This window comes from Ahaetulla prasina, chromosome 14 (assembly GCF_028640845.1).
Source record: "Ahaetulla prasina isolate Xishuangbanna chromosome 14, ASM2864084v1, whole genome shotgun sequence".
In the NCBI taxonomy this organism is placed as follows: domain Eukaryota; kingdom Metazoa; phylum Chordata; class Lepidosauria; order Squamata; family Colubridae; genus Ahaetulla; species Ahaetulla prasina.
This window is the reverse complement of record NC_080552.1, coordinates 4,146,373-4,169,010: the sequence shown is the minus strand read 5'-3', so window position 1 is coordinate 4,169,010 and position 22,638 is coordinate 4,146,373. Positions and strand designations below refer to the sequence as shown.

The 22,638-nt window shown below is 44.5% G+C and overlaps 1 protein-coding gene across 2 annotated transcripts in view; it reads right to left on the bottom strand.

The window, feature by feature from the left end:
• RAB26 (RAB26, member RAS oncogene family) overlaps nt 1-22,638 on the bottom strand; it is a 296,965-nt gene that overhangs the window by 9,505 nt on the left and 264,822 nt on the right. For both annotated transcript variants that reach the window (XM_058157076.1, XM_058157075.1), the window contains exons 6-7: nt 6,905-6,970; nt 6,444-6,500 (exon numbers count right to left, since the gene is read on the bottom strand). In XM_058157076.1, the coding sequence (XP_058013059.1) occupies nt 6,444-6,500; nt 6,905-6,970 (123 nt within the window). The remainder of the gene's footprint in view (nt 1-6,443; nt 6,501-6,904; nt 6,971-22,638) is intronic.

Genomic DNA, 22,638 nt, shown 5'->3' with positions numbered 1-22,638 from the left:
AGATAACCGTTAAACTCCTCAGCACATCCCTGCAAGGGGTCATCCCGCCCCTCCTGGTGAAGGAGGGAGCGGGTCACCCGAAACAGGGTGGCCGGGCGGTTATCTGCCGATGCAATGAGGGTGGAAACGTAGGAACGTTTCGCCTCCCTCATTGCCACTAGGTAGGTCTTAGTAAAAGATCTCACTAGTGTCCGATCAGCCTCGGAACGGCTAGACCTCCAAGTACTGGCGTACTTCTCCAAGATGTGGAGAAGATTGGAAAAAAATTTAAACTGCTTTTTTGACTACTGAAGGAAGAATAGAGGGAATTATAAAATTAAAGCCCGGTAACAGAATTTTTTTTTCTGATTAAATTGGACTTGGAACTGGATTTTAAATTGAACTTTGGGGAACAAAAAATTAAGAAAAAAAAAGATAAATTGGCAAATATTGGTAATGTGGATTTAATAAATATAATGGATATTTTCTTAGTTTGTTGATTGGAATTGTAGATTGGAGAGAGACACATTCAGGCAGAGAAAAAACTTACAACACTTAACCTGTATTTTGGAAAAAAAGTTTTTTAACGTGATAAGAGCGGTGGGAACTTTTGAGGAGGATCTGTGTGCTTGCAAGCTGTTTGATTTCAACAACCAAAGAAGGTGCAGAATAATAAAACTTACAATTGGAATAACAACAACCCAGAAAATACAAAATGGCGCAGGAATTAATTGAAATGATTAAAAGGATCCATATATCATTAAAAACAGAAATAAATGAAATGATTACAATGCTGCATGGAAAACCTAAACCTGATGAATTCGAAACTGTGTTGGAACACACCCAAGAGGATATAGAAACTATGAATGAGAAGCAAGAGAATGATATTGAAGATAAAGACAAAGATATTGACTATGAAAAATCCAATGATTATGTCGGGATTAATAATGGAAAAAAAGAGGAGATCTGGGAGAAAAGGGATGAGACTAGAAATAAAGATGAATTTAAAAGATTACCTTGGGATTACCAATGATAAAACTAGGGTGGAAAGAGACGAGAGAAAGAAGGGGGGAAGAGAAAAAATATAAAAAACTCAAATTACACTGGGATTAATAGTGGTAAAATAAAAATGGAATGGGGAATGAGGAGAGCAGATGGAAATACAGGGCAAATTAGGAGAGTAAAGGACTTTAAAATGAGGAGAAAAAAGAGAGAGAAGAAAATAAGATAAAAGAAGATAGGAGTAGCTGATGAAAAGAGAAACTTGTTCTATAGATTTAGAATTATAATTGAATTGAAATAAGATTTATAAGCATAGATGAATTTTAGCAAGTTCAGTATATGATATTGTAATACTTCGAATGTCTTTAATTGTAATAATGGAATTTAGTTAAAGCATCTGAAATTATAGAATGTTTTTAATGGTAAGGCTGGAACTCAGCTAAAACATTTGAAATTATATTATACTATGAAAATTGGGTTTATTTAAAAAAATGGGAAACGAGAAATAGAAATGAATGACTTTAATATTATATTTGTAAAATTGTGTGAACATTAATATTTGTGACTGGAACAGAAAAAGTACTTAGAATGTTAAAAAGAATTGAAGTAAGACTTATAAATATAAATGAAATGTAAATGCAACATACGAGATTGGAATATTTGAAATGTTTTTAATTGCAAATATGGAACAGTTAAAATATTTGAAATTATATTGTAAAGATTAATTTAGTCTAAAAAGCAATCGAAAAATTGGGTTTACTTTAAAAAAATGGGATTTGAGAAATAGAAATGAATGATTTTAATGTTATATATTTAAGTGAATTGTAGTAATGTTTTTGACTAGTATTTGGATAAGTTGATAAAGAAAGAAATGGAAAAGAGGGAAGGAATTGGGTTATATATGTAAAATTGTATGAATATTAATTTTTGTGATTGGAACTATGGAAGCTAGGGAAAACGTTTGAAACTATATTATGTTATGAAAAGGGAGCAATGGGAAAATAATAGGAGGATTTATTTCAAATTAAAGGGTTTTAACTTGGAAGAAGCAATGAGAGGAGGAAAAAAAGAGAAAAATTGTTTAAGATTAGAGATTAGGACGAATGGAAAGATTGTTATATAACAGAAATAAGGAAATTGGTTTAAGCGCGAGCTCAAGACTTTTTTCTTTCATCAAACAGGACTGGCCTAATGATAAATTTTAATCGAGGGTTTTTAGTGGGGTTTTTTAATGGGGTTATTTTATTCTATAATTTTATTTATAAATAAATATTTATTTATTTATTTATTTAAGGGGGCCTTAGACCGTGTCGTGCCTTTGCGGCCTCTGACCCGGCGCAGGTCCCAACCGGCTCCTTGGTTCTCCGAGGAGCTGAGAGGGATGAAGCGCCGGAGAAGACGCCTAGAGTTCCTGGAGGTCTAGCCGTTCAGAAGCTGATCGGACACTAGTGAAGTCCTATACTAGGACTTACCTAGTGGCATTGAGGGAAGCGAGGCGTAGCTACGCCTCCTCCCTCATTGCATCGGCAGATAACCGCCCAGCCGCCCTGTTTCGGGTGACTCGCTCCCTCCTACACCAGGGGGAGCGGGATGACCCGTTGCAGGGACGTGCTGAGGAGTTTAACGGTTATCTATACGATAAAATCGTTCAGCTTCGGGATGGTCTGGACCAAGATTGCGGTGACGCGGGTGAGATGCTCGAGGGTGGTCTTGGCGATATTGTTTGGGATGAGTTTGACCCTGTGGCTCCGAGGACATGGACAGGTTGTTGGGTAGGCTGAATGCCACCACGTGTTTACTGGACCCGTGCCCCTCCTGGCTGGTGCTGGCCACTCGGGAGGTGACACGAGGCTGGCTCAGGCGATTCGATCGCTTCTTTGGTGGAGGGCGTCTTCCCGGCCGCCTTGAAAGAGGCGGTGGTGAGGCCCCTCCTTAAGAAGCCTTCCCTGGACCCGGCTGTTTTAGGTAATTATCGTCCGGTCTCCAACCTTCGCGGCGAAGCTTGTAGAAATATGGTGGCATATCAGTTTCCTTACACCTGGATGAAACTGTCTATCTAGACCCGTTCAGTCCGGTTTCCGCCCGGTTACAGCACGGAGACGGCTTTGGTCGCGTTGGTGGATGACCTCTGGAGGGCCAGGGATAGGGGTTGTTCCTCTGCCCTGGTCCTATTAGACCTCTCAGCGGCTTTCGATACCATCGACCATGGTATCCTGCTGCGCCGGTTGGAGGGATTGGGAGTGGGAGGCACCGTTTATCGGTGGTTCTCCTCCTATCTCTCCGACCGGTCGCAGTCGGTGTTGACAGGGGGGCAGAGGTCGTCCCCGAGGTGCCTCACTTGGGGGGTGCCGCAGGGGTCGATCCTCGCCTACTGTTTAACATCTACATGAAGCCGCTGGGTGAGATCATCAGTGGTTTCGGTGTGAAGTACCAGCTGTATGCGGATGACACCCAGCTGTACTTTTCTACACCGGACCACCCCAACGAAGCTATCGAAGTGCTGTCCCGGTGTCTGGAGGCCGTACGGGTCTGGATGGGGAGAAACAGGCTCAAGCTCAATCCCGCCAAGACAGAGTGGCTGTGGATGCCGGCATCCCGGTACAGTCAGCTAAATCCGCGGCTGACCATCGGTGGCGAGTCATTGGCCCCGATGGAGAGGGTGCGCAACTTAGGCGTCCTCCTGGATGAACGGCTGTCTCTAGAAGATCATTTGACGGCCGCTCCAGGAGAGCGTTCTACCAGGTTCGCCTGGTACGCCAGTTGCGCCTTTCTGGACCGGGATGCCTATGCACGGTCACCACGCACTCGTGACGCCTCGCCTGGATTACTGCAATGCTCTCTACATGGGGCTCCCTTGAAGGGCATCCGGAGGCTACAGTTAGTCCAGAATGCGGCTGCGCTGGTGATAGATGGAGCCTCGTGGCTCCCGTGATGACACCCATCCTGCGCAGACTGCACTGGCTACCTGTGGCCTTCCGGTGCGCTTCAAGGTTTTGGTGACCACCTTTAAAGCGCCCATGGCATTGGGCCGGGTTATTTACGGGACCGCCTACTGCTACCGAATACCTCTCACCGTCCCGTGCGCTCTCATAGAGAGGGTCTCCTCAGGGTGCCGTCAGCGAGGCAATGTCGTCTGGCGACGTCCAGGGAAGGGCCTTCTCTGTGGGGCTCCCACCCTCTGGAACGAACTACCCCGGACTTCGTCAGCTTCGGACCTTGGACCTTCCGCGGGCTTAAAACATACCTATTTAATTGTGCAGGACTGAGCTAGATTTTAAATTTATGGGTTTTAATTGGGTTTTATTTTTATATTTTAATTAACGGGCTTATAGAATAAGTTTTTTAATTGTTTTTATATTGTATTTATGTGTTTATGTGTTTTTTAAGTGCCTGTAAACCGCCCTGAGTCCTTTGGGAGATAGGGCGGTATATAAATATGATTAAATAAAATAAATAAATAATTTACGTATCTTAAATATTCAGTTTATGGAATTAGATTTTTAATTATATATTATATTTTAAATTTTTTGTATCTGTGTTTTATCTATGCCGCCCTGAGTCTTCGGAGCAGGGCGGTATAAAATGTGAACAATAAATAAATAAATAAATAAAATAAATAAATAATTTACGTATCTTAAATATTCAGTTTATGGAATTAGATTTTTAATTATATATTATATTTTAAATTTTTTGTATCTGTGTTTTATCTATGCCGCCCTGAGTCTTCGGAGAAGGGCGGTATAAAAATGTGAACAATAAATAAATAAATAAATAAGAATTAGAGAAAAAGCATATTATGGCAAAAAGTGAAATATATTGTGCTAGGAGATTACTAAAAGCTGTACAAATTTATGACTCAGCCAATACTCTGTTCAAAAAAAAAAGTATTGTTTGTTTGTGTTATTTTTTAAAAAATAAAAAAACTTTTATTAAACAAAAAAGATGTCCCTGGAGTGGAAGCACCTTTTGAAAGACTACATTACTGCAGTCCAGAGATGCTGCAAAAAATTGAATCCTACAATCCTAGGGTTGGGAGGGACCCAGGAGGTCTTCTAGCCTAGCCCTCTGCCTTAGGAGGGGTCCTCATACTGTCTCAGACAAATTGTGGTCCAATCTTTTCTTGAAAGCTTCCAGTGATGGAGCATCCACAACTTTGAGAAGCAAGCAGTTCCACTGAATAGAGCTAATTCTGTCAATGGAAGTCGTTCTGTGAATTTTGCCTCTTGGCTGCTCAAAAACAGAAAACAGATCGTCATATTTAAGGCAATCGCTTAAACATGAGCCAGCAGCGTGTGGCAGCAGCCAAAAAAGCAAATACAATCCATGGTTGTATAAACAAAGACCGAGGCCAGACCAGGGGTGAAATGTTCCCGGTTCGGACTGAATCGCCTGATCCGGTAGCGATGGAGGCAGGTGGTTCGGAGAAAAAATCAAAAATCCCTGCCCACCCCCAGCCCCATCTGAGCGATCATCAGAGGTTTTGGTCTGCTTAAGAAATCAATCCATCTGACAAGTCCTTTTGAGCAGAAGTGGCCCCTACTCCCTTTTCCTGAAAAAACAGGAGCACGTTTGAAGTCAGAGTACAGCGAGGCTCGGCGGGACCTCAAACCCAGGAATTTCGCTCTTAAGAGCAAAGCCCCTGGGGAGATCTACCACTCCCCCGCAGCTCTGCACACCCCTTTTTGCCCAAGGGGTATGCTAAGGCCGGTGAACAGCTGCTTTCTGCTGTTTCACCGACTTTTACGATCTTCTAACGCGGAGCGCCCTGTTCAAGCACCCAACAGGAGCAGTGATGTCACTGTTTTTTTTTAACTTTTAAGAGCATTTTTTCTTCGGCTCGAAAAATGCGTTTAAAATTAAAAAAAAAAAAAGCCTCTGACGATCGCGCGGTGCAGCTGGGATCATCAGAACCCTTTAAAAGGATTTTTTCTAAAACCTCTTTGGCTGAAGAGGTTGTAAAGAAAAAAAAGCTTTTAAAAGGCTCCTCTGGCGATCCCAGCTGAGTTGCCTGATCATCACAGGCTTTTAAAAGCATTTTTTTACAACCTCTTTGGCCAAAGAGGTTGTAGAAAAAATGCTTTTAAAAGTTTTTAAAAAAAAGTTGGCCACGCCCACCCAGTCACATTGCCCCCCACCAAGCCACGCCCACAGAACCGGTAGTAACAAATTTTACATTTCACCTGGGGGCTAGACCTAATGCAATCTGCCAGCCCCTGCAAATGCAGAACAAACACAACCTGAATAATTATCTCCAATTTCTTGTAAAGTTTTGATCTTTTCCAGGTGGACATGTCTACATAGCACTGTGTGTAATTTTGCTTGGCACCCTTCCCTGTAATTCTCTATAACAAGGTGAAGCAGAAGAGATTAGGCTCTTTTAGCTGTGGAAGCAGATGCAACTTTTTGATGCTCTCCTGGACCCGAATTGCCTTTAATTTTAATAACGAGGGTGCACAACGTACCTTTGCTAATTTCTCCCCATCTTCTCTTTTCACCACTCGGTCCTGGGTTGAATCCACCTAAGAACAGAATAGAATAGAATAGAATAGAATAGAATAGAATAGAATTTTTACTTCCAAGTGTGATTGGACACACAAGGAATTTGTTTTGGTGCATATTTGTTTTGGTGCATAAGTGCAACAAGAAAGCGTCAATGTTTGCAGCAGGAGCAGTGCATTCTGGGACTGCTTGGATAACACCGGTCCAATCACCTGGGAGCTTGGATGGAGCAAACCAGGGCCAAGCCACCCTTCCTGCAGCAGGTGAGAGTACGAGGCAGAGGTATGAGGTAGATGAGTGTTTTGAGGTTTCATTTCTTCCTGTGCAAAACATCTCTAGCTTCCTCTGCCCTCTTCCCTTCTTAAACAGCTTCTATGTCCCGAACAGATCCAGTCTAACGTCAGGCCATAAGTCAAGGACTCACCTTGTTTCCCAGCAACATAAGGACCACGTCTTGCTTTGCATATTCATGGATTTCTGTCAGCCAAGCCTAGAAAGGAAGATAGGACAATCAGAGATCATGGGAGCAACATACCAAGATATTTCCCAAAACTTACTATTTCCAGAGCTATTGTAAGGACTTGCCTCTCCACTCTCCTCAAGAAAGCAGAACTCTTGAAACAAGAGGCATTATTTCAAAAGGAAACTTTTATTGGGAGAACGTGATAGCAAGGAAAGCAAGGCAGGATCTGAAGTTCTCACTCAAAAACCGTTAGGTTAAACGTTGCCGTATGCCCGTGATGGCGAACCTATGGCACACGTGCCACATCAATGGGCACGCAAGCTCAGCTCTGGCGCCAGCTGATTTTTGAGCCTTCTGGGCCCACCAGAAGTAGGGAAACAGGTTGTTTCCTGCCTCCGGAGGGCCTGGGTGGTGGTGGGGAAGGCCTGTTTTTCTTTCTCTCTCTTGGAGTCTCTAGAGGCGGGGGACAGCAAAAAAGTCACTTCATGTCCAACCAGAAGTTAGTAAACAGGCCATTTCTGGCCTCCAGAGGGCCTCCGGGAGGATGGGGAAGGCCATTTTAACCCTCCCCAGACTCATAGAGAGGCTCTGGAGCCAGATGAGAAAGAAAAATGGGCCTACCGGGCCATCGCGTGCCAGGAACGGGGGTAGGGTCATATGCGCATGCGGTGAGGGGCCGCATAGAATTATAGGTGTGGGCACGCACGTGTGTGAGCCTCCTGCCCCCCTGCCCCCCCTCCTGACACACGATGGCAAAAAGGTTAGCCATCACTGCCCTATGCCCATCCACAGCCAATCCACAGGTGCGAAGTTGTGAGAACTTGAGCCGAGAAGGTGATAAGTTGTTCTCAGGTGCCACTTTGCCCTTGGAGCTGAGACCAAACAGATGGCCCCAGGCAATTCCTTCCCCTTCCCTTTACCAAGCAGGTACATCAAAGAGACAGGAAGACCTGATACAGGAAAGAAGTTGTAAAGGATCATCCAAGCCCCCCACCCCCCACCACGCCAGAATGGCAGCGCCCCGATAAGGATCTTGGGGACCTGACAGATATTCCAAGAAATCATAAAACAGGAAAAGCTCTCCTGGTGTCTGCAGTCTACGTTTGTTAACACAGGTAGTCCTTGACTTATGACCACAATTGAAAGCAGATTTGGTCATTAAGTGAGTCAGCATGGGACTGGACCCAATTTCACAACCATTTTTTACCGTAGTCTTTAAGAGAATCACCGCAGTCATTAAGTGAAGACTAAATATTGGATGGCGGAATGAAAGAACATTTTGCATTCAACACAGCTTGTACAGAGATAGAGGAGTGTAGAGAAAGGAATTCAAGAGTCATTAGAAGAATTTATTTTTTCGATAAATTTATAAACTGCCCATCTTACTATCCAAACCAACTTTTTATCTTGAGTGGCTTGCAATAAAGAGAAAGAAAAGGATAACTGTTGATAAAAAGACTCAAAACAGTTTTGATGCAGTTTGGCTCAAGAGGGTTAGAAACTGGCAGGCTTTCAAGATTCCGAAATCCGCGTGGTATCTTTGCTAGACTTGGTCTACCTTGAAGGGCTGGCATCAGGAGTGAGTCATCTCCGAGTCAGAAGGCAGTATGCTGCTAAGTCTCCCCTGCCAAACAGAGTGTCAGCTGTTCAGCTAGCAAATCCAAAAAAGGAACTCCTGAGACATTGTTCTTCCCAAAAGTAAAACCCAAAAAATACGCTACATTGGCACAGAAGAAGGAAAACCAGCTCTGAGTTTCCTGCACAAAAGTCCACATAGATGAGCTTTGGCCATTCCCCTTTGGCCACCCCCCTCAGTTCATTGCATTGTCCAGTTAAATATGGGCTGTTGGTCTGAGCTTGGCAATTTTCTTGCAAACGTTTTCATCGCTATTTGAGGAGACATCGTTAGTGCGCTTCGAATCGATTCCAAGCGCACTGACGATGTCTCCTTGAATGGTGACGAAATGTTTGCAACCAAATTGCCAAGTTCAGAGCTCAGACCAACAGCCCAACCATCAACTTACATTCAAATACATTTCAACCAATTAAATAGGCTCCTTTTGTTATGAGAATGGTCTGCATCGTTCAAATACCGGCGTGGCCTTGAGAGTGGTAGCAGCATCTCACAATCTGCAGATGGAATTTTGGCATTCCATTTCCACCCCAAAAATTCCAGCCACCCTCTTCCCAAATGTTGTCAAACTGAGAACAAAGAAGTAACTAGGCAAAAGAGCAAATCACTCTTGACAGAGTTCCAGAAGACAGGCAGTCCTCGACTTATGACAATAATTGAGCCCAAAAATTCTGTTGACATTTGTTATGTGAATTTTGCACCATTATACAATCTTTCGCGGCACAGTTGCAGAAACTGGCATGGCTAGTCTAGTGAAGAGAAGGACCATGATAGTCATCCAATACTTGAGGGGCTGCCACAGAGAGGATGGGGAGTGGGGTGGTCAAGCTATTTTCCAAGGCACCTGAAGGCCAGACAAGGAACAGTGGATGGAAACTGAACAAGGAGATATTCAACCTGGAAATAAGAGGAATTTTCTGACAATGAGGACAATCAATCAATGGAACAGAAGTTGCCTTCGGAAGTTGGGGGAGCTTCATCACTGGAGGCTTTCAAAAAGACACTGGACTGTCATCTGTCAGAAATGGTGTAGGGTCTCCTGCTTGGATGGGGGGTTGAACTAGATGACCTACAAGGTCTCTTCCAACTCTGTTAGAATCTGTTGGCCGCTTCCTGCTAAGGAAGCAAAGGGAAGGGGACCACCTATTTTCCAAAGCACCTGAAGGCCAGACAGGGAGCAATGGATGGAAACTGAATCTTTTCTGACAGTGAGAACAATTAACCAGAGGAACAGCTTGTCTCCAGAAGTTGTGGGCGCTCCATCACTGGAGGCTTTTAAGAAGAGACTGGACAGCCACTTGTCTGAAATGATATGGGATCTCCTGCTTGAGCAGAGGATTGGACTAGATCAGCGGTCTCCAACCTTGGCAACTTTAAGACTTGTGGACTTCAACTCCCAGAAATCCTCAGCCAGCAAAGCAAAAGAGGAACTCTGAGAGTTGAAGTCCACAAGTCTTAAAGCTGTCAAGGTTGGAGACCCCTGGACTAGATGACTTCCAAGGTCCCTTCCAACTCTGTTATTCTGTTATTTTCTCTTTGACAACCTGTTCCTAACCAGGCCTTTTAAGTTTTGAATATTTATCTATATTATAGGTATATTCCCAAGGGGCCTCTATGGCTCAGACTGCTAAGACAGTCTGTTATTAACAACAGCTGCTTGCAATTACTGCAGGTTCAAGCCCCACCAGGCCCAAGGTTGACTCAACCTTCCATCCTTTATAAGGTAGGTAAAATGAGGACCCAGATTGTTGGGGGCAATAAGTTGACTTTGTATATAATATACAAATGGATGAAGACTATTGCTTAACACAGTGTAAGCCGCCCTGAGTCTTCGGAGAAGGGTGGGATATAAATGCAAAAAAAAAAAAAAAAGTCCTGTCACTAATTGGTGGTCAGGAAATGTAAGCAACTGCTTTTTGGGCTCTCTTTTGCACCCCCTGCCAAAAATCCCACGTTATATGTTTTCAGCCTTCTTCCCATTCCTTCATCTTTTACCAAAATGTGCATTTTGTGCAATGAAAACTATACCTGTTTGTTAAAGCTGATAATTTTTTTCGTTTCTACAAATAGCTTGGTTATGCTCGTTTTTATTGTTATTATTATCACAAGCCCCAGCACAACATTTTTCAGTAGAATAGTCTTGCTTGCTATTGTGCTATATCACATTTTATTTCTAATACGCAGTAACTGGTTTCGGGCACATGATGGTGCTCAAGAGACAGTAACTGTGATGGGAAAGAAATAATCAGCATTTGCTTCAAACCGAGGCTGCGAGTCCTATCATTAAGAATGGATTTGAGAAGAGTATCTATACAAACTTTGAAAACTTGGAAAAAGTATCATGCACAATAACTAACTGCGTGGATGGAGTAAACAGATTTGCACTTCTCCATTTTTAATCTCCCTCTGGGGAGGAAACCTGTGGATGAGCAACGTGTGATTGTTTAGGGAACTGCACAATTGAAGGTCTTCTCAGAAGCTGTCCTTAATGTCAAATATCCTCTAGCACAGCACCAAGCCATCAAGTCTTGTGTTAAAATCTCAAAAAGAGAACCCCTCATTTTTTCAAGCAATCTGCTTCTCTGTCAGTCAACCCTGTCATCTTCAAGTTTCATCAAAAAACCCCAATTTATGTTTGCTCAATTTAGCAGGATGGGAAAACTCATCCCAAGGAAGAAGCATCATGCTAACTGCCAAACCAGCCAACCAACCAACCACATTATAGAATAGAATAGAATAGAATAGAATTTTATTGGCCAAGTGTGATTGGACACACAAGGAATTTGTCTTGGTGCATATGCTCTCAGTGTACATAAAAGAAAAGATACGTTCATCAAGGTACAACATTTACAACACAATTGATGATCAATGTATCAATATAAATCATAAGCATAGCACTGAGCAATAGCAATATCCTTTAAAGCAGGGGTCTCCAACCTTGGCAACTTTAAGACTTGTGGACTTCAACTCCCAGAGTTCCTCAGCCAGCAAAGATCTCTGCTTTAATCTTATATATTTAATCTAAATATATATATAGATTTAGATTAAATATATAAGTTTAAAGCAGAGATCTTTGCTGGCTGAGGAACTCTGGGAGTTGAAGTCCACAAGTCTTAAAGTATATGTTTTCTGAGGTTTTCACGGGTGTTTGTATGTAGGTCTTTGGTTGTTCGGGTTTTGTCCCGTGTAAAATTGGAAGCTGAAGCCTGAAGATGACGAATGAGACTTCGTCGAAACGTCGCCAAGACACTTCCAATTTTACACGGGACAAAACCCGAACAACCAAAGACCTACATATATATATATATATATAAAATATATAATAGATTATATATTTAATCTAGATTGCAAAAAATATGACTTCTGTAACAGAATCATCAGAGTTTAGAATACTTTACCTGACTCTGTGGTCTCTTCCCATAATCCTAAAAAACTTTATCCTAAAACTTTCTACTATTGACCTCACCCCATTCCTAAGAGGACCATAAGGGGCGTGCATAAGCGCACAAACGTGCCTACCATTCCTGTCCTATTGTTTTTCTTTTCTTCTTCCTATATATATATATATATATATGCTTATACCTCCTAATATTTACTCATATATGTTTATATACTATATAACCTTTCTGTATGATACTTACATATATTGTTGTGACAAATAAATAAATAAATAAATAAAATAAATATTGCTTCACAGCGTTTTACAGCACTCTCTAAGTGGTTTAGCATATTTTCTCCAACAATCTGGATGTCAGAGTCGGATTAATGTCAGGGTTCTAAGTAACAATTCCAACAAAATAAAAACTCTGAGGTCTGGAGTTTCCTCAAAGTAAGAATTTATTAGGAATGCCATATTGGCACAGCAAGTGAAAATCCGACTCTGAAGGGCCTGAGGTTTTCCTCACCCAAAACAGGCAGGAAACCCTACACCATCTCAGTCAAATGGTTATCCAACATTTTCTTAAAAATTTTCAGAAGTTGTGAATGCTCCAACACTGGAAATTTTTAAGAAAATGTTGGATAACCATCTGACTGAGATGGTGTAGGGTTTCCTGCCTGGGCAGGGGGTTGGACTAGAAGGCCTCCAAGGTCCCTTCCAACTCTGATGTTATGTTATGTTAAAACCCAAAGTTCTTGCTCCCACTTCACACGTCCATCACATGGTCCAATCAGGTCACAGTCCTCCTTCAGCTGCTGCCTTTGGCCCACACCTTCCAAACACCTGGTAGGGACGTCCTTGGCTCCCATGGGAAAGAATGTTATTTTGGCTACAGTTCCCCCAGTTATCTCTATCTCCCCTTTTATGTTCCCACAGCAGCAACTGGCTTTGCTGTGGCAGCCCTGAAGATTTCCAAAATGGTTCGAGGGCTGACACTGCGTCCTTCTTTTACCAACCTTGGAAGGGTGAAAGGCTGAGTCAACCCTGAGTTGATCAGAATCGAACTGCTGGATTATGGATAGAGTCAGCCTGCACGCTAAGCACTGCATCACCAGCGTTCTTGGTTATGGCTATGTAACGTAGGAACCAATCTTCCTTGGTCACTTAATGTGGAAATTCACAGCTCAAAAGACTCAATGAATTACGGCAACACAAATTATGGTCCATCAAAGATGGCCAATTCACACATCTCCCTCTCCCCTACTTAATGGTGTAGCCATTTCCTCCCCGCAGCTCAGCATGAAGCAAGCCACCCTCATCGCAGAGTTCCAGCCCATCGAGAAAAATTAGCAAACTACTGATGTGAAAGTTCTCACCAGAAAGGACTTCAGAGGATGCCCGATTGTTATCACGATAGAAAGCTTGACAGTATTTATTTATTTATTTATTTTTCACAACAGTATATATAAGCATAAGCATGAAATAACTATACAATATATAAGCATAAATATAATCATAAGTATGTAATAACTATATGAAATTGGATACAATGAAAGGGAACATTAGGACAGGAACGGTAGGCACGCTGGTGCTCTTACAGACCTCTTAGGAATGGGGTGAGGTCAATAGTAGACAGTTTTTGGTTGAATATTTGGGGATTTTGGGAAGAGACCACAGAGTCAGGTAGTGCATTCCAGGCATTAACAATTCTGTTACTGAAGTCATATTTTCTGCAATCAAGATTGGAGTGGTTCACATTAAGCTGAAATCTATTGTGTGGTCGTGTATTGTTGTGATTGATGGTCTTTGACGTACTCCACATATTTTAGCTTCTGAGCTTCAACCCTCCAGTTCATCTGCTTCCTGTGCCTCACCCCAGAGCATGGTTTCTGAAATCTCAGACTCATGGAGGGAAAAGGGGGCTGGGAGTGGAGAAGCCCCAAATCAGAAGCATTTCCAATTCATCTCTTTCAAGAGAACATTAAAGAGTTCAGCAGAGAAGAACTTGGAAAGCAGGCCAGCCGTCCAGACGAATCCTGGAATTTGGGACAACCATGACCTGGATGACTGAGGATCTCTACAGACTTTTAGCTGTGCAATTTGGGATGAACACCCTTGGAATGGTGTGGGAGTAGGAATGGATTTCCAGAGGAAAAATTGCAGAGTACAGGAACCAGGAGCACTAACTCAGATGATTCTCAGGGCACAGATAAACCTCCAAGTGGCCTCAACGACCCTCTAAAACAGGGGTCTCCAACCTTGGCAACATTAACACTTGTGGACTTCAACTCCCAGAAATCCTCAGCCAGCAAAGCAAAAGAGGAACTCTGGGAGTTGAAGTCCTCCAGGCTTAAAGTTGCCAAGGTTGGAGACCCCTGCTCTAAAAGGATGCAAATGACCGGCTGGCTGCAAGGAATATAAATCCTTCCATTCCTCACCATCCAGTCAGAGCTGAAGAAGCTTCTTGGATGAGAAGCAAAATGTCTTCAAATGTCCCTAAAACTAGGTGTGAACTTGGGGGGCCATCAGAAATCACACAATACTGCAATTGTAGTGTTGGCAGAGTAAGATTTATCAACTCCACCTAGATTTAGCAGGTGTTTTGAGATGCTCTACCCAAACCCAGAACTCACTCTGAGCCTGACCAGCTAGCCTTTCCTTTGGGGGTGGGATGAGGGTTTTATACCTGGGAGTGTCAAAAGTGTGAACAGGATGAGCTTTTCACTCCGGACAATAATATACCCATAAACATGCTGTTCTGTCCCCCCTCGCCTCCGTCCGAGCGATGGCTTAATTAGCCGGCACTATCAGCTCTGGCAGCAAACTAGCGAGCATCTGCCAAGTGACTCTGTTATCTCCCTTGATGCTGATGAGTCACCCAGGAACAAACAGTACTTCAGCTCTTAGTTAAGCAGTTAATTTGCCTGCTACGAAGAGGCACAGCAGCTCTTGCTGCCTTTATATCCTGTGGGGTGTGGCTCCATGACTCAGCACTTCCTAGGCCTGCCCCACCCCTGCTTCTGTTGTTCCCGCCTCTCCTGCCTACAAAACCTAGGGTCCAGCCAGGCCTGATTGCCATCAGCTGGGTCTGGAGGCGTGGCCTGGGGGGGAAAGAGTCAGGGGACGAAGGCCTCGTTATCTCCTCCACCTGGCCTGCTCCAGAGATAAGTCCTGATGGCCCTTCCCCCTCACTTTCCAAGTCACTTTCTGGCAGGGGGCCCGGCTCAGGGGGTGCAGACACAACACATGCTTTTGCATCTGTATCTCTGAATCCCTTCAAAAAAATGTAGAGAGCTTTCCAGCCCTCGGTGTGAGAGAATTATGTGTTTTGTTCTTCCTGAATGTTATTGAATTAGAATTGCCCATTCTATTGCTATTACTCATCTATGGGAGTGGAATGGCAATGGGATATAAATAAAAATAAACGAAAACGCAAATCTCGAAGCTTCTTTTTCTTCCTTAAAAGAGAGTCCATCAAGCGAGTGAGCACATGGGCACATAGCCAGCACATTTGTTCCCAATATGTTTCCGTACAGTTTTAGAAGCAAGTATGTGCTTGTTTCTCAACCGTGCAAGTTGTGTGGACTTCAACTCCCAAAAGGCTGGCTGGGGAATTCTGGAAATTGAAGAAGTGGTGAAATCTGAACCAGTTTATTACCGGTTCGCTAGCTGCGAACAATGCTTTTAAAACTTTTTTTAAAAAGGCTCTGACGATCAGGCAGGTCAGCTGGGATCGTCAGAGCCTTTTTTTTTACCTTTTAAAAGCAGTTTTTTACAACCTATTCATCCGAATAGGTTGTAAAAAATGCTTTTAAAAGTAAAAAAAAAGGCTGTGATGATCGCACAGCTCAACTGCGATTGTCAGAGCCTCTTTTTTTACCTTTTAAAAGCATTTTTTAAAAGAAGCGGCAAACAGAGTAGCAGCTGACCAGGCATTGGGGGGGCATGGGTGGGGGGGCAGGGCTTTTTGCTACCGGTTCTCCAAACCAACTGCTGCCATCGCTACCGGATCAGGCGATCCGTTCCGAACCGGGAACATTTCACCCCTTAATTGAACTCCACACACTTTCCTATTGCCAAGGTTGAGAAACACCGATGCAAAGAAATGATATAATTTCGGGACTGTGTTGTCCATCAGCTCTTGGCTGGGGAATTCTGGGAGTTGAAGTCCAGACGTGTTAAAATCACCGAGGTTGTGAAACACTGCCCTGAAGCCAAGAGCTTTGACCTTTTATTGCCGTCCCTTTCTTCCTCCATGCAGCTAGGAGCAAAGCAAGGAGACTTAATCCAACAAAAAAAAAGAGCTACTGCCAACTGTTACACGCAGAGCCGGCTTATTTCCTCTGTGCAATAATGACTGTAATTAGGGGGCATTAGTTGCATTTGCAATTTAATTTCTATGTAATATACTACAAGACAGGGAGCAATTAGGGCCTCCATTGTTAACTTCCTCCCTCACATCTTCCCTCCAAATGCAGAAGGGATTGGAAAGGAAAAGAAGGAGAAGCAGAGGGAGACATTTGGAGTGTCAAAAGTATCAAGATCAAAGTAAGGGTATGCGATGGCCCAGGAGAAGCCACGTTGGCAGCGAGCCACGCCTCATCATCAGTCATAGCCAGGAGGAAAGTGTGCCAGATGTTGGAACTATCTATTGTGACCCAGGTTCCTGGACCCGGACTCCTGGACTCGGATGATTCAGAAAGTGAGGGAGAAGACCTGGCAAGCCCTGCTTCTCTTGAGCCCTCTCCCTCCCTGGCACCCACTCAAAGGGAGGAGGAGGGGCCGGCAAGGCCTGATTCTCTGGAGCCTTCTTCTGATTTGGCAACGCCCCAAGAACAGTTTTGGAGTGATGCAAGACTGCGCAGACGTGACCGGCGCGCGCAGCAGAAACAGCGTTGGGATAAAGCCAAGTCATAATTGTCATGCAATGACATCTGCAGAGACTATAAATAGGAGGCGGGACTTCCTGGTTTTTTGTCTTGGACAAAGCAATGAATTTGCGCGGGCAAACTGTATCAATGGAGGGAAGAATATATTCGTGAGTAATTCTGGCCTTATCTGTAATTTCCTTGTTATCTCCAGAAACTTGGCAGGCCCGTGGGTAGACGTGGCCAGGACATATATCTATGTAAATAAAGTAGAAGAGGAGGCCTTTCACTGACTCTTTGTTGGGAGTATTGGGGGAGGGAAACAGAACACTATCCCACCGCAACCTCTCCAGGATCTGCCCCATTCCAGAAGTTCCAAAGTTCCAGCAAGAACTTTGTTTTATAACGTTAATGTTTTAATCCTGTAATTGTTTTATTCTGTTACTTATGGTATCGAGAGCAGAGGTGGGCTTCAGTAGGTTCTGACCAGTTCTGGAAAACCGGTAGTGGAAATTTTGATCAGTTTGGAGAACCGGTAGTAAAAATTCTGAAAGGCCTCACCCCCATCTATTCGCCGCCTCCCAAGTCTCAGCTGATCGAAAGGATTGCAGAAAATAAGTTGCTCATCTTTGTTGCTCTTCTCTGCACTCTTTCCAGAGTTTCAACATCTGAATATTATTCAAAATACCACATTTCTGACATCGATACAATTGAACGTGTCCAGAAATAATTTACAAGAAGAGTTCTCCACTCCTCTGAATACAACAAAATACCTTATGCCACCAGACTTGAAATCCTGGGTTTAGAAAACTTAGAACTCCTCCGACTCCGACATGACCTGTGTTTAACACACAGAATCATCTATTGCAATGTCCTTCCTGTTAAAGACTACTTCAGCTTCAATTACAACAATACATGAGCACACAATAGATTTAAGCTTAATGTTAACCGCTCCAATCTTAATTGCAGAAAATATGACTTCAGTAACAGAGTTGTTAATGCCTGGAATAAACTACCTGACTCTGACTTCCCAAAATCCCCAAAGCTTCAACCAAAAACTGTCTACTATTGAGCTCACCCCATTCCTAAGAAGTCTATAAGGGGCGTGCATAAGAGCACCAGCGTGCCTACTGTTCCTGTCCTATTGTTTCCTTTTGTTATATCCAATTAATATAGTTATTACATACTCATACTTATATATATGCTTATATATTGTATAATTATTTCATGCTTATGCTTATATATACTGTGTGGCAAAATAAAATAAATAAATAAAAAAGAAAGAAATGGGGATTTTTGCAGTAACCTTCCCCTGGAGTGGGGTGGGAATGGAGATCTTACAGTATCCTTCCCCAGCTACGCCCCCCAAGCCACGCCCACAGAACTGGCAGTAAAAAAAATTGAATCCAACCACTGACTGAGAGGCAGTTTGGTGTAGTAGTTAAGGCGGTAGCCTTAGAAACCAGGAGAGTACGAGTTCTAATCCTGTCTCAGGGACAAAAGCCGGCTGGGTGACTTTGGGCCATTCACTCTCTCTCAGCCCCACTCACTTCGCAGGGTTGTTGCTGAGGGGAAAACGGGAGGGAGAAGGAGTATTATGTATAAATACCACTTTCAGGTATTTATAAAGTAATAGGATAAAAATCTAATCAATCGATAAATATTATAAGCTGCCCAGATTTCCTTGATAGAGAAATGGCGGCATATAAATTAAATAAATAAATAAATAAATAAAATAAAATAAATAAATAAATAAAATTAATTAATTAATTAATTAATTAATTTTGGCTGAAGAGACAAGTCTGGAAGAAAGACAGGGCCTCTGGTGGCTCAGACTGGTAAGACAGTCTGTTATTAACAGCAGCTGCTTGCAATTATTGCAGGTTCAAGTCCCACCAGGCCCAAGGTTGACTCAGCCTTCCATCCTTTATAAGGTAGGTAAAATGAGGACCCAGATTGTTGGGGGCAATAAAAGTTTACTTTGTATATAATATACAAATAGAATGAAGACTATTGCTTAACACAGTGTAAGCCGCCCTGAGTCTTCGGAGAAGGGTGGGATATAAATGCAAATAAAAAAAAGAAAACAAAAAACCTTACCCAAATCTGAAAGAAATGGGCACACAAGAGCGATGGGCTTGCCCACGGCCTCCCATCCAAGCAGAATGGCTGAGTTCCCATAGCAGACCCACTGCCAGCCAGCAGCTTTGGATTTGGCCAAGCATTCCATGCAGACCCCCGTTCTGTAGGGCTTCATTCTGGCTACATTTCCCATGAAACAGCCCTTCTGGGCTCCTCACTCCGAGGCTGCCCCAACCCCCCACCTGGCTGCTGCCTGCTCATTGTGCAGCTGTTGCCTGTGCCGGTGCTGGTGCCCAGATGGTCCTGGAAGACCTGGGTGCAGAGTGGGTCTTGCAAAGCTGAGTGTCAGAGTGGCCAGCAGCAGCAACAACTTCTATGGCAGCAGGGTAGGTGGGCACAGCCTCGCAGTGAGGAGCCCGCAGGGGTTGCTGCCATCTGGATGGGGGTGTTGTGTCCTCCCTCGCCTCCGTCCGAGTGATGGCTTAATTAGACGGCACTATCAGCTCTGGCAGCAGAATAGCCAGCGTCTGCCAAGAGCCTCCATTATCTTCCATGACGCTGGTTAGTCACTCAAAAACAAACTTCAGCTCTTAATCAGCGGATTTGCCTGTTACAAAGAGACACAGCAGCTCTCGCTGTCTTTTATATCCTGTGGGGTGTGGCTCCATGATTCAGCACTTCCTAGGCCTGCCCCACCCCTGCTTCTGTTGTTCCCGTCTCTCCTGCCTACGAAACCTAGGGTCCAGCCAGGCCTGATTGCCATCAGCTGGGTCTGGAGGCGTGGCCGGGGGGGGGGAAAGAATCAGGGGACGGAGGCCTCGTTATCTCCTCCACCTGGCCTGCCTCTGGCTCCTGGAGCTGAGCCAGGGAAGCTGGTGCTCCCAAGGTAAGTCCTGATGGCCCTTCCCCCTCACTGTCCAAGTCACTTTCTGGCAGCAGGCCCAGCTCGGGGGGGCGCAGACACAACAGGGGGCTCGGTCAGGATATCCACCACCAGCTTGGCCATGGTGGCCACAGGGTGGAGTAGTGGCCATGGGGTGGAACAGTTTACTGTTCTCCCCACCCTGGCAGTGCGGCAGTGGGCAAGCAGCGGCCATGGAGCCCAGCACCCTTCCTTTTGGGGGTGGCAGGGTGCTGCTCAGGGGTGAAATGTAAAATTTGATACTACTGGTTCTGTGGGCTTGGGGGGGTAATGAGACTTGGTGGGCATGGCCAAAGAGGTTGTAAAAAAATGCTTTTAAAAGCTTCTGATGATCAGGCAACTCAGCTGGGATCACCAGAGAAGCCTTTTAAAAGCATTTTTTACAACCTCTTCGGCCGAAGAGATTGTAGAAAAAACGCTTTTAAAAGGTTCTAACAATCCCAGCTGAGCCATGCGATCATCAGAGCCCTTTTTAAAAACTTTTAAAAGCATTTTTTCAGCTGAAGAAAAAATGCTTTTAAAAGTAAAAAAAACCCCAACTCTGATGATCGCGTAGCTCAGCTGGGCATGGGCGGGGGTGGGGGTGGGAGGCAGGGATTTTTGCTACCGGTTCCCCAAACCACCTGCTGCCATCACTACTGGATTAGGCGATCCAGTACAAACCGGGAGCATTTCACCGCTGGAGCAACTCTGCCTCCTGGAAGGCGCACCTGGCAGGGAGGAGTGGCCCACTTGCTCCACACAACAATCGCAGCATCTCCCGCTTCCTGGCACACACCCTTTTGAAAAAGCCCAGCACCCGAGGCTGCTGCCCGCCCCACCGGTGCCCTCTCCAATCGCAAGTCAGAGGCCCACCCCTTGGCACTCAGATTGGCTGCCAGGACACACGGCTAATTGTCCCATGTAGTGAATTAGCTGGGGTGATTTGTCCTGCAGCAAATTGACTGGAGAAAGCAGGCAGGACCAAGTAGTTTCAGTCAATTGTCCTAGACTGTGTCCCAAACCTTGTCTGCCAGCATTTCAGATCAAAATCAGGATCTGCTTATTGAGTCCTTGAGATTGAGAGAAAATTGCAGCCAAAGAGCCACCAGTGACCTCAGCATCCCTTTGTTCTGTCTGGAGCATCCTGGCAACTGAAACACAGCATCAATTTTGCTGTATTTGGTTTGCGGGCAAAATCAAATATCCAAACTATAGTTGCTGTTGGGCAGCTCAAATGTGGTTGTCACAGGCAGAAGGATGTTTGTCAATCTCTCGCCTGGCCCAAGATAGCAATAGCACTTAGACTTATAGCAGCCTCTGGGCCATTTACAATGTCAAGGCATTATTTTCATATTGCCCCCAACCATCTGGGTCCTCATTTTACTGACCTCAGAAGGATGGAAGGCTGAGTCAACCTTGAGCCGGTCAGGATCGAACTCCTGGCAGTGGGCAGAGTTAGCCTGCAATGCTGCATTCTAACCACTGAGCCACCATGGCTCACACATAGGCAGACATTATGTAGACACAGAGACATATAAGCACATACACACACACACACACACACACACACACACACACAAATCCTGCCTCCCTCCTCTCTCCTCCCTCCTTCCCCCCAATATACAGGTAGTCCTCGACTTATGACCACAATTGAACCCAAAATTTCTGTTGCTCAGCGAGAAATTTGTTAAGTGAGTTTTGCCCCATTTCACAAGTTTTCTTGTCACATTTGTTAACTGAATCACTGCAGTTGTTGAGTTAGTAACATGGTTGTTAAGTGAATCTAGTTTCCCCACTGACTTTGCTCGTCAGAAGGTTGCAAAGATGATCACATGACACACACATACACACACCGGGAAAACTGCCATAAATGTGAGTCAGAGGTCAAGCATCTGAACATAAATCACATGACCATAGGGATGCTGCAATGGTCATCGGTCACCTTTTCAGTGTAACTTCAGACACTCACTATATGAACTATTGTAAGTTGAGGACTACCTGTACAGAAATACTTTTCAGCTAGATTCTTGACTCCAGCGTAAGTGTGCAAGGCTGCTAGCCACAGACCCTCATTCCCCTGCATGTCACCCCCAGCATCCCACTCTCTTGTGGGCCACCTCAGTAGACCTTAAGCTGCCACCTGATCGGCACACAGTCAGTGGTGAAATCCTATTGGTTTGCACCGGTTCGAGTGAACCAGTACAGATGAAAGCTATGGGTTCAGTGAACTGGTAGTAAAAAAAAAAGTGTTGTGCCTCGTCCTCCCTCCTCTCCTCAGCCGGGCCCCTCCGGTCTCCAACCGGGCCTGCTATCAGACTCCGAATCTGATAATGAAGATGAACGGCCTGTCATGCCTCCAGCCTCCAGCCCCCGGCCCTGGCCCCATGCCCGGACAGGATGTCAGGAATGAACAAACAAACCTCACTCCTACAGCGTGTGAGCAGGGAGCCAGCCACGTGCTGGAATTACCGACAGCAGATCCAGCTGAAGAGAATTCACAGTGGGACGATCCTCGCTTCCGGAGATCTGAGAGGCGACGTCAGCAGAAGGAAGGGAGGGGGCAGGCCTGGATAAATGCTGACTCATGGAGCCACACCCCACAGCCTATATAAAGGACCTGCTTTTGGCATTCCTTGAGTCAAGCAAAGTCTCATCTAGCTTGCTGAAGTCACAACTTGGATTCCTGCCTGCCCTGAGAAATCGGAAAGGAATTTGGCAAAGCTGCAGAGGCTTCGTGGCCACGCTTGATACAAACTTCCTAGACCCGGTCGTCGGAGGGGGAGTGGGACACGACAAAAAGCTACTGGTTGGTCCGAACCGGTATTTCAG